We start from the raw sequence: 12,633 nt of genomic DNA on the forward strand, positions 1-12,633 counted from the left end.
AATGGGTCCTACTAACTTATGTCTTTTTCCATCCATGCTATATTCATTCAACCAAACAAGAAATTGGATCGCTATATCTATATAAACCAAATAAAAAATTGGATCGTCGTATCCAACAAAATATGGTCCCATCCATGCATGACTGTGAACCAAACACACCCTAAAATAGCCATCTCATCTGAATAGCTGAAAATGATTTATCCAAAATGGCAATTTAGAGGATCTCAAAGCACATGATTATGGAGCAACCATGGCAAGACGATTACAATGATCAAGCACGCAATCAAGAGATTGCATAATGAGTGGCTCTTGCAGAAGCCGCTGCATGCCTTGGAGGAGCCTTCGACGTCGACGCCCGCCGTCGCGTGCCACCGCTTCATGAACTCCTTGCCTCCGCCGCCCCAGCCGGTGATGTTCTCCGCCGTCTCGCCGCAGATCTCGCAGCGCCTGCCATTTTTGTGAATTCCATGCAAAATATTGTAAATATTTGCGTACCGCTTATATATGTTGACAAATATATGTATTTTTCTGTAAAAACGTTATACTTTAGAAACAAATCGTGCTTAGAGGTATATATATTCAACAATGCCGTTAAACAAAACCTCCTCCTGCAAGGCCCTTGATTCTACCTAACATGCTTTAAAACGAAGCCCCCAAATATTTTTTGGAGATTGAGAAAATAAAAAGGTTTAGTAAGATCCCACAAGAGGCCCCAAAATAAGACCCCCTTCCTCAGCTGCCCTCAAACTTGAGGGCTTTAAACCATAGACCCCATCCATAGTTGTGGTGATAGGAGGACATTTCCACCGGCCGTTACTCTCTCCATGTAGTCATCGTTCCACCGTTGGCCCTACTCTGATTGTATCCATGATGATCACCACCCTTCCCCGTATCTCTACAATGCCACCTAAGCTCAACTAGTACCGTTTCACCGCCTCGACTCCACACTAGGAGCTCAGGTGGAGCCTTGGCTCCCAAGCTCGGGCACTCTTATTCCTTTCAAGCTTCTTGGCCTCTCGAGCTCTAGCAGTGACCATGCCACCGTCCTTCCTACCTCTACCGCCCTCCCTAGCGTCCTATGATAGTCACCCAGCTACTTCCCCCACCTCTGAATGTGCCTCCTCCGTCCATTGCCCCTTCCTGCCTCCACCATCAGGACTCTGAGGTCCCTCGACGACGGATTTGGTTCCTGTGCAGTCTTTAGTATGACTACAACTTAGGCAGTCATACAATAGCCGTAGGATGCAAATCCAAAGGCCCAAATTTGATAAGACACTGTTCATTCGGAAAATCCAGCACAAGATTATTATGGCAAGCCTACTGTAGCATTTAATCTGGACTTTCCATTGAAAAATTGAATGGACAAGATCTTGTGCAGTCCCTAAAGTGCAGTTACAGTTAGGACTGCATCTGATCCCAATCCCTCGACGACCATACCTCCGGCCGAGAGCAAGGTATTTTTTATGACTATTGGTATTTTCAACATTTAATAATAGTATTTATCATTTCCATTTATATAAATATGAATTTGAATTGTGGTGTTTGAAATTGTGAATTTGTATATAGCTGAATTCTATGAATTAAAATATTTGTGTTTGAATTACCATGGTATTGAACTACGTATAAAGCATATGATGAAATAAAAAAATAAATGTGAATTGTTACTCGAGTTGAAGATATTTTTTATCCTTATGAAATGAGGCAACACTTATTCGGACCTAAGAGGGTTGAAACGAAGGCATTGTATTGTGGATCCGGATCACCTTAGTTTAGAGCCTAAAAATATAGGCGTGCAGTACCATGAGTCAATCGCTATGGTAGTAAACAATTATTTTTGTAGTTATTTACAGTAGCAACAGTATAAAACATGAATTGTACTATATCGCATTATTGTTTATTATATATTGTAGTATACTGTAGTGATCGATCTCGTTCGTTCGTTACAAATCGGATGGCTGGGAAAACCCTAGTCATGGTACTGTTCACCTCTCACTTTAACCCCTAAAGTCAGGGGGGTCTCAATCCATTGTTTTGATTGTAGAAGCAGAACAGTGCTAGAGGAAAAAGATTGGATTGATGCTACAAGCAAGGCAAATTCAAAGTTGCTACTAGTACAAAGAAATGAATCACCATCAAAGATAAGTTCTTGAACAGTGTGAGTGATACTTAGGTCCACATGGTGCTGAGTGTTTGCAATAATTCACATGTGTAGTTTTCTATCAGTATTTTAAAAGGGTAGTTTTCTTTTATGCTACTCCCTCTATCCACAAAAGTTACACATATTACTTTTGACAATAAGACCAAGGAGAAATTAAATCATCTTGGATGTTACAAAATCAAGGAGTGAATGCAAGCATACAACCAAAGAGTATTTATAGATGATTTCTTGGGTTCTAATAAAATATTTAATTTATCTCTTCATTTAAGTTTTGAATGCATAAAGATTACAAATATGAACAACTTATTTGAAAAAACTCAAATGTGAAATAGGTGTAACTTTTCTGGATGGAAGGAGTAGCTATTAATAATAGCTAATTTTTGGATTAATAGCACCCTAACTTGTAAATTAAATAAAATTGCTTGTTGGACCAATCAAGATGCACCCAACTGATGCCAGGTCAATGCTCCCAGGCTCCCAGTTGGTATAGGTAATATGCTAGGATTGCAAGGGATTATTCCACCATGATTGCACGGCTTTATTCTTTCTTTTTCACTACAGCGAAGATTCCGTCCCATTATTGTCATAATTTATGGCCATATAAATAAATAAATAACTTAGATATTACGTACTTCAAACTGGTTTCGACAGAAACATGAACCTCACCAGCACATGCTAATTAAATCGCTTTGAAATAATGAGTCCTTTTTCATGAAAAAGAAAAGACGAACTCTACACCCCATTTACATATTTCACCAAAATGTTATAACATACAATATATCTACGGCCCAAAATATAACGATTTTTATCTTTTCGAATAAATGTAGTAATTATCTTTAGAACTAATCTCAATTGGAATTTAATTGAATTCATGGAGAACGAAGATTGCATTTAAATTATTGTAGGGAAACAAAGAAAGCTCATCAACAATTTTTTTTCTTGAAATTATCATTAAGGAATTCATCATCCATTAACTTTCTTCTATGTACAAAGAAATGGATCGAGGTTGATCGGAATTGGATGGGAGTGAGTACCTGTTGCCCCTGACGGAGAACCACGCCTCGGCGCAACGCCGGTGCGCCGCCGCCAGCTCGCCGCGGCAGCCGCACCCGAGCCTCACCAGCCGCCCGCTCCCGCTCTCCGCCGCCATCTCGCCGTCGCCGCCGCCGCCGAGGTGGCAAATCCTGCAGCCCGTGCTCGGGCGCCGGCTGCGATCATCATCATCCGCCGCCGCCGCACAACTCTCGTCGACGTCGACCACCACATGCGCGATGACGCCCGCGTCCCCCTCCCCTCCGGCGGCGGCGATCACCGCCATGGCAATGTCATGATGGCGATCGGCACGCGGCCATGTGGGCTGGGCGCATCGATCGATCAACCACCAGGGAAGGGAATCTAGGTGTTGGGGAATATAGTAATAATAATAATGACAAGAAATCAAGAAATGGGAGAAAATGATGGGGGACGGGGAATATCGCCTCGGTGCTGCGAACTGAAGGAAAAGGCGCGGGGAGGGGGAGGGACGAAGCTATAAACAAGTTGACCTACGACATGGGATGGTAGGATTGGAGACGAATCAGGCCATGTCATGTCGAGGAAGGTGGGTCCAACTAGTGGTGGAGCTAAAACCTTCACGCATAGGACTGAATCAATGTGAGTTCAAATATTTTCACAAATTATATACTCCCCCAGTCCCTGTTTTAGTATTATAAGTTGTTTTGCCTTTTTTTCTATAGTCAAACTAAGTTTATAGAAAAAAAATGATAACATTTTCAATACAAAACAAATATATTATTAAAATGAGTAAATTTCACAAAACTATATGTATTTTGATCTAACCATTAGAAAGCTATGGATTTAAGGCGTTGTATCATAAAACTATAGATTTAAAGTTAAGTATCACAAAACTGCATATTTAATATTGAAGTTATCACAATTTAGAGTTTAAATCCCTAGCACCATTATTATGCTAGAGCAATAAACATTATTGTTTTGTAACTAAATTGGTTCTAAACCTATAGTTCTGTAATAATGTAGTAACTAAACATGTAGTTTTGTAACATTTCATCTTAAATGTGTAGTTTTATGATACATCGAGTTAAATATATAGTTTTGTGATAGTTTGGTCATAGTATGTGTAGTTTTGTGAAATTTACTCTAAATTTTAATCTTACAAACCTAACAAGCTATGGGGCCCAAGCCCTAACTGTCCCATGCCTTTTTTTTCATCTCTATAGGTGGTATGTAATTCATCTTTTAAATGCTCGCTCTATTCAAAAATAGTTCTCGTTTTAGAGTTTAAAGTTTGCCCCAATTCAATCCACACTACAGTACTACTTGTTACATTAAGAAATAATCATCTTTCATTTAAAAAGTTTTCCCATTCTACACCCAACAATTAAATAGCAATATAGTTTTCTTTCTTTTTAAATCTTATTTTATGCTAAACAATCTAGAAAAATGAAAGATAAGTATTGTGCATATGGGAGTAAGGGGTTTTAAAACGACACTAATTGCTTATGGTTGACCATCGAAAGTTGTGCCATTTTTTTAAAAAAAAATCCAGCAATGCTTGATGTAGTCTTTCGAGAGAGAGAAAAAAAATTCAAATATGTCCTTCCGTGTAGCACGGTACATGTACAGTGTACACTGTCCACGGCTTTAAGGTAAACAGTCAAGGATGGAAGGAACAAGGTTACAAGGAGAGTTATTCATCAGAGGCATGGTGGCATTTACATCATGGAATGTGAACAAAACAGTGGCAGTTTACAGGTTACAACTACGCCTACATTAGGGAACTATATTCTTCTGTTACAATTGGGCAAAAAAAATGAAAGAAAACTCAGTCATGGATCTAAACATTTCGGTTTCCTCCGTCATACCAGCTGATCCCGGTTTCACTACCAAACTCGCGATGCAAAAACTTCTCGATTTACAATGTTGTTCTTCTTCGATGATTGAATTGAACTTCCAACGAAGCATTTGCATATCATCATCTGAGGAATCATATTTTCTATTCTTCTTGTTTTGCGGGGATTCGAAGAATCATCTGACTCAGCCTTCATGTGAACTTCACCGGTTCCGCGAAAACGATCCAACAAAAGGTCTGGTGGTGTGCATTTAGCATTTTTAGCTCCCAGTATTGAAGAAGTTGTGGGTAGCTTGCCGTCGAACATGTTCTGGTATGAGCCTGCTGATGAGCTCTTGAGAAGAATTTGCTAGCTGTAGAGACCAAAAGGCAGCACCAATGAGCACCAAGGAGAGTACACATTTTCTCATGGATACCAAGATCTGAAGTTGTGTAGCAGATTATGTTTCATCTGATTCACTTACTTCGTGTTTGAAGTTGAATAGTGGTGGAAATGGACGTCCGTTTGGCAAGCGTGCATTCGGCTCTCGCAGCTCATCAAAGAAAGGATGTGCACATGCATCAAGCTGCATAAAGATATTCAAATGAATAAGCACATCGGAAAAAAAATCAATATTAAGTTGTCATCTGGCTATTGCAATTACACTGAATAACGACTAAACATGAGACAACTATCATTCATCCACCCCAACATTGATTTGGTAATGGACCACTAAAGATCATAACCATAATGGCCATGCCCCACTAAAACCAAAGTTAGTGAAGACTAGCATTCTTCAATCTACTTTAGGAAAAAAGAAAAAAGAGAAAGAAACAAGGAGTGTTTCTCCACTCCACCCCATTTCAGGAGTTGCACAAATCAAAGAGCACTTGGAGGGCAAAGTGATTAAGAAAATTCCTTGGTTACGCTCAAATTTGTGCAACTCTTAAAGGGTGAAAAGTAACAGCTCATATGACCAGCTACAGTAGGCAAACTTGCATAACAGCAATAAGAAAAGGGGCGTTTTACAGTACCCCTGCTGTGAGCAGTAGTGAAAAATCACTTTTCTACTGTTCTGCTACTTAAAATTGCAGCAAGAATATACTCACAGCAGTGCAGCGGAGACTCGGTGAATATTGAAGAAGGCGTGAAGCGAGGTCTATTGCTTCAGGAGGCATCCTCTTGTGGAAAACCTACGCAGAAGTTAGAAAAATCAGTACCTGTATGCACCTCCTTATTTATACATTGCATTGTAAAGCTATCTGGTGTCCAGAATCTATTATTGGAAATGAGCCCAGCTACATTTTCATAGTTGTCCAGGAAACTATAAAAGATGACGTGATATATGACTCAACATGGATAAGATTGTATGCTTACCTTGTGCCAAGGGTGAGCTTTTATCTGTGGAAACCTAAACTCTGTATAGTTCGGGTTCATGCAACGTATTTCCTCACGGGTTGGTGTACCAAGAACCTGCAAGAATATCATACAAGGTTAGAGAAGATGCCCATACTCAATAGTAGGAGCAAAATTAGAACTGCATGGCATGTCTTGCAGTACCTTAATTATCTCTACAAGCTGATCGACTGCACTCTCCCCTGGAAACAATGGCTAGCAAAAACAAATACAAGATAATCAAAATCACAGCAACAGTGATGACATCATGCTTAAATAACTAAACCAAAAGTTTGCAGATCTGTCAACCATAGAAAAAAGAAACCAACCTGACCAAGGAGTAGCTCTGCAAGAACACACCCAGCTGACCATATATCTATTGATGTAGTATATTCAGTTGCACCAAATATGAGCTCCGGTGCTCGGTAGTAGCGTGAGCATATATATGATATATTGGGTTCACCTGGGACCTGATGGAATAGTAAATTAATGGATATTAGGACAGTAAGATCAAAATTATCAAAAGTACAATTGTAGCAAACATCTGGAATAAGGTGGAAAAAGGTGTAAAACTAAGGAATTTCCATGAAACTTCCATCAAGCATAATAAAAAGGAAGAAAAAAAGGGGTAAGATTCACCAAGTATATAAGAGTTCTTTGAACGATTCAGTAACACAGGGCTAGCTCCAACTTAACAAATGGTAAGATTCAAAACTGACTAGTCTACAGCAAGAATCGTCTAAAGTCCAATTAAAAAAAAGAAAGTCTAAAGTAATGTGTGCGTATTACAAAACTTTAGGGTGGAAAAGGCCAATACCAGTGTTTTTGCGCTCCCAAAGTCACAGAGCTTGACTTGATGAGTTAGAGGATCCACCTGTATTGCAAGAAAGGAGTTCAGAGCCAATAATCAAAGGCCATCGCATAGCAAAATAATAATCTGATCATGAATACCTACCAAAACATTTTGTGGCTTCACATCCCTATGACAGACCCCTGGAACAGTATGAATGTACGCAAGCCCCCTAAATAACTGCAGCCAATGTAGAATAGACTTAGAAGAGACACACAGGAAGGCAGGCATTTCAAAATTTATGATTGATTAGCAATCCACACACCTGATACATGTAAAGCTTGACGTAGATAAGTGGCATCCGGTGGTTGGCATTGCTGTAGTGCTTAAGCACACGGTAGAGTGTTTCTGGAACATATTCCATGACAAGATTGAGGAACAGCTCATCCCTACTTGTGGTTGAGAAGAAGCAATGCTTCAGGGAGATGACATTGGGGTGGTCCATGGCGCGCATAAGCTGAAGCTCACGGTTCTTGTACCGTCGGTCCTGCAATACCTTCTTAATGGCAACAGTCTCTCCTGTCTCCAAGCATTTAGCCTACACATGAAACCAGCAAGCTAAACATCAGACCAACAAGTCGACAGCACGAAAAGAAAGAAACAAATAACAACTTTCTGAAAGATGAATCACCTGAAAGACGATACCGAAAGAACCAGTGCCCACAACGCGCTCCGCCATGTAGCTAATTGTCTGAAAATCAAGTACAAAATTACCATCTTAAGACCAAAATTTAATTATGAGCACTAGTGTTCACAACAATGTAATCCAACACACCCAACTTTTTCCCCTACAAACCACCAAAAATGAGCACCAAACAAGCCATATTTAGTTATTTACAACAGATCTTGCAGTAATACAAGAACATGAACAACTAACACTAAATAAATTGGCTGATATCTACCAACAGTTTACTTCTTTTGCAAAATCTGACCACTAATCCACATGCCTCTCTTAGAGCCAATGGCTTTCCCATCACCAAAAATCACTACACGGAGCTAAGAAACTAGCTGCAGAACACACAAGAACACCTTCCTAAACCAAGAACCGGCAGCATTTCACTGCAACTCAAGAAATGGAACCAAGACCAAAACAACAAAGGGGGGGGGGGGAAGGCTCGTGTCTCACCCTCTTGGGCTCGCCGTTCTTGCCCCCGATGGTGGTGGAGATGATGTGCCCGGTCACCGCGTCATTCCCCTCCGCGTACGGCGCCTCCCCCTCCTGCTGCTTCTGCTCCACCAAGAACAGCACACTAAATCAGCACACAGCAAAGAACCGCAAAACCACGGATCAGCACGCCAAGATCCGGTTAGTCACATACCTTGTCGCAGGCGACGGCGGCGGGCGGCTGCGCGTCGAGCAGCATCGGCTCCGGCGCCGGCGCCGGCTGGTCCATGTGGCAAAGCTGGAAGCTGCAGGTGCGTGAATGGCACTGCACAAAGCTTAGGTGTGCCACCACCTGGTCCTCCTCTTCCTCCTCTATGGATTGGTTTGGCTTATACTGGGAGGGATGGGTGAGTGGTGGGATGGATGGCTTTGACCAAGAAGAAGGTGGGTGATGCTGCTGCTGTTACTGCAGCTGCTATAGTTTTTAGTGAGAGTGGTTAGCTGCTGCTGCTGCTGCAGTGTACACAGCTGGTGGATTAGTGGGGAGGTGGATTAGATTAGAGGAGGAAGACAGATGGGGAGGGAGGAATTGCTAGGTGCACCACAAGCATGACAGCATGAGAGATGAGGCTGTGTTGTGTGATGTAACCGAAATGGTTTCTTGACCGTTCTTACGTGCAGTTCGGATCAGGGTTTTGACTAAGCTTATCAGCGGCAAGCCAAACAAGGAGGATTATTAGTGTAGGACTAATTAAACATTAGCTTTTGCAGACTTAAAATAATTTTTTTAATAAAAAGTATTTGCAAAAAATATCAGTTTGTAGCGTATGAAACATACTTAAAGAAAGCGAGGAAGTAGCTAAACATGGTTGATTTAGGGCCTCATCATTTGCCCCTACAAATAATCAATCGCTACCAAAATTAGATTTTAAAATTTAATTTTGGGATTTAGGATATTTTCAATGTAGTTTTTTTAAGGATTGGATATTAAGTTGCTAATAACCATTTCGGTTGCACAGTGTGCCCATTTTAGAAGATGGTCCATATTGATTTAAAAACATGTTCTCCAAACATTACTTCTTTTCTTTAGGCCTTGTTTAGCACAACCTAAATTACAGATCCAGACTAGTTTTGGAGTTTGTAAGTTAAATTATAGTGGTTTATTTTTTTTATTTTCTCTAAAATAAGAACAAACTGATTCAATCAATTATTATCAATGTAATCACAAATTCAAATCCAACAATTTATGGAGCTAGAAATAACCTGTTCTAAACAACATTTGATGTGTGCCATGGCCTTATAGCGCTAGACATTTATTTTATCAATCTTGAAGAAATTACCGGTGCCTTTTTATCCCACCAATTGTATGTAAGCAAAACCTATGAGCTTATAACGCCCTTACATGACTTCAAACACGACCCAAGTATGAACTATGTTGTACTTCAATACCATATTTCAGGGACATATCCGATGGAAACCATCAAATAAGTGAAAACACGTGAAAATCGGAACTAAAAGTTTAATAAATTCATGAAAAATTACTGGAGAGAAGTGTAGGCATGAAATATATTCACCAAATATCAAGTTAAACTCAACTTTATTTGGGAGTAACAAAAATGCCAAATTTCGGATGAAAAATAATAGAACACTATTCACCTAAAATTTGTCTTTTATATTCTCTCAAATAAAAGTTGAGTTTCGACTTGAGATTTGATGTAAATGTATTTCATGTCTATATTTATCTCTATTAATTTTTATATAAATTTAGAGAACTTTTAAATATAATTTTCATGAGTTTTCACTTATTTAACGGTTTTCACATGATATTTCCCCATGTTTCAGCCTCCAAAGATGACAACATGTGTGCGATTTACCTGTACACGTAGCTTGGCAAAAGGTTGTAGTACAGCCTAATTGTCCATGTTAGGTGGTGTTTGGATCATGGACTTAACTTTAGTCTCTGTTTTAAACACTAATTTAGAGTATTAAATATAGACTATTTACAAAACTAATTATATAAATGAAAGCTAATTTGCGAGACAAATTTTTTAAGTCTAATTAATCCATAATTAGAGAATGTTTACTGTATCATCACATAGGCTAATCATGACTTAATTAGGCTCAATAGATTCGTCTCGCGAATTAGTCTAAGATTATGGATGGGTTTTATTAATAGTCTACGTTTAATATTTATAATTAGTGTCCAAACATTCGATGTGATAGGGACTTAAAAGTTTTACAAAGAGGGTCTTAGTACTACTGCTAACGAATGTGATAGTGACTTAAAAATTTTATAAAAGAGGGTCTTAGTACTACTGCTAAGTGTAGAGAGAGAGAGAGGGGGTGTGGTTAGTACTAATAGCTTTGGGGGTGGCGTGGCGCAGGGCCAAATTGGTTGCAGGGACAGGCTGTGGGTTTGTAGGCGGTCAAACGAGAATTCCAAAAGCGCCCCTGAAAGCCGGGCAAGCGACATGGCGGCACTTGTTTATTGCTCCTCCTCCTCCTCTAGTCCTTGATGCTGCCGAAATCAGTACGGAAAAAAGAGAAAAAGAAGGGGGGAAAATGGCTGCTGTCTCTCACATGCATCCTGCCTGCCTCTGCCTGTAGGCTGTAGCAAAGCACTGACCGTTATGTGGGCCCCACATGTCGGATGCTTTGACCAAAACGCCCCTCACTGTGTACAGAACCAGAGGAGCTGATTGGTGGTGGTCCTGCATTGTCCAGCTAGAGATGACAATGTTGGTCAGTCGTCAGATGGGATGGAATTCGGTCAATGTGCAAGGTTTTGGGTTTTGGAGTGAATGTTGGGGGTTGGGCCATGATCTGGCCATCCAATTGGTTTTCGGAAACTGCGGGTTTGGTTTTGATTCCCCTACGACTGGATTTATTTTTTACATTTTAGCCCCTTTTCTAAAAACTTGATTTTGTAAGTAAGCCGAAAAATACTTACTTTTCAGGTTTGAATCCTCCCTTGATCCTTGTTTGGCGCCGAGGTCCAAAACCATGGTGCTGAAGTCCATGGCGTCGAGCCTCCTCTTACCCAACATAGCGTTCGAGCCCTGGCTACTAGTGTGGCTAGGGGTCAGTGCCGATGGCTCGGGCGCTGACCTTATTTCCTTCATTGCTGAGCCAGTGACTTTGCGCCAATGCCATTTAACTCATTGGACCGCACTGACTTCAACTGTATGATGGCGGTGAACACCAGACCAACATTAGTTGGCGTCAAGCACGTCGAGCGTGCCATGGTCTTATGCCGCTATGGCAGCGACATCCGCATGCACAAGCATTGTAGGGTTGGTCGATAGTGTGGGCGATCCCACACTACAGCATTCTCAAGAGTGTGGTGCTCGGCATCATGTACACATACTGTACTCCTAACTTGGTTGCCACACATGTTGTGTGTTGGCGCCCTAGAAAAGTAGTTCATCTTATTTAGGCCCTTTGAATCGAGGGTTGAAAAAAAATAGAGGAATAGGAAAAAAACACAGGATTCTGATAAGAATGGAAGTGTAAAACAGATAATTGCAAAACACAAGAAAAATAAAAACGCAGGAATCGGATGAGAGATAAACTCAAAGGAAATTTTCCAAGAAGTTGGAGCTCTTGCTATATATCCTCTAAAATCCACATGCAATGTGTCATTCCATAGGAATTTCATAGGATTTGGAAAGCTTTCCTTTGAATCAAAGGGCCAAATAGAAAAATTTGCTGTAGGATTTGAATCCTATGAAATTCCTACATAAATCCTTTAATTCAAAGGGGCCGTTAACTTCTTTTACGTGGATCACTAACATGTGGGGACCCATCGCGTCTCTGACGTTCGTATATAAAAACTTTGGCGTCAAGAGCTAAGGTCCATATTCCAAATTACTTTTCGAAGAGGTATATTTGTAAAATAATTTTACAAAAGGGCCACAGTGTAAAAAATTCCAGTTCAGTACAACTCTATTGGTTGTGATGGTAGGGTAGAGATGAAATGGGCGATGTTCAGATTGATGTTACGGTCATGCTAATATGGCCATTCTCACATATTAAGGGCCCTTTTAAATTGCAGAAATGTAAAAATGAAGGAATAGGAAAAACACATAATTCTAATAGGAACATAAGTGCAAAACAGAAGATTACAAAATACATGAAAAGCACAGGAATAACCATTTGTTTGGACCACAGGAAAAACGTAGGAATCGGTTGAGAGAGATAGACTCAAAGGAAAATTCCCAAGAGGTTGAAGCCCTTGCTAAATTTTCTCTAAAATATCTATGAAATTGTCTATTCC

General features: G+C 40.2%; 2 protein-coding genes across 2 annotated transcripts; both read right to left on the reverse strand.

Annotated features, from left to right (window-relative positions):
• Window positions 1-28: 28 nt before the first annotated feature.
• Window positions 29-3,652, reverse strand: LOC4338078 (uncharacterized). The gene is made up of 2 exons (NM_001420261.1): window positions 3,193-3,652; window positions 29-447 (listed from the first exon to the last, which is right to left on the reverse strand). The coding sequence occupies exons 1-2, from the start codon at window positions 3,474-3,476 to the stop codon at window positions 225-227; spliced, it is 507 nt and encodes a 168-aa protein (NP_001407190.1). The 5' UTR covers window positions 3,477-3,652; the 3' UTR covers window positions 29-224.
• A 1,097-nt stretch (window positions 3,653-4,749) lies between these two features.
• On the reverse strand, window positions 4,750-8,762 carry LOC4338079 (shaggy-related protein kinase GSK2-like). Its single transcript, NM_001420262.1, has 12 exons — window positions 8,572-8,762; window positions 8,379-8,480; window positions 7,884-7,943; window positions 7,518-7,790; window positions 7,358-7,432; window positions 7,220-7,276; window positions 6,732-6,872; window positions 6,568-6,618; window positions 6,385-6,480; window positions 6,117-6,200; window positions 5,492-5,593; window positions 4,750-5,380 (listed from the first exon to the last, which is right to left on the reverse strand). Exons 1-12 carry the CDS (start codon window positions 8,644-8,646, stop codon window positions 5,288-5,290), a joined length of 1,209 nt encoding a protein of 402 aa, NP_001407191.1. The 5' UTR covers window positions 8,647-8,762; the 3' UTR covers window positions 4,750-5,287.
• Window positions 8,763-12,633: the final 3,871 nt, after the last annotated feature.

Source organism: Oryza sativa, chromosome 5, assembly GCF_034140825.1.
Source record: "Oryza sativa Japonica Group chromosome 5, ASM3414082v1".
NCBI lineage: Eukaryota > Viridiplantae > Streptophyta > Magnoliopsida > Poales > Poaceae > Oryza > Oryza sativa.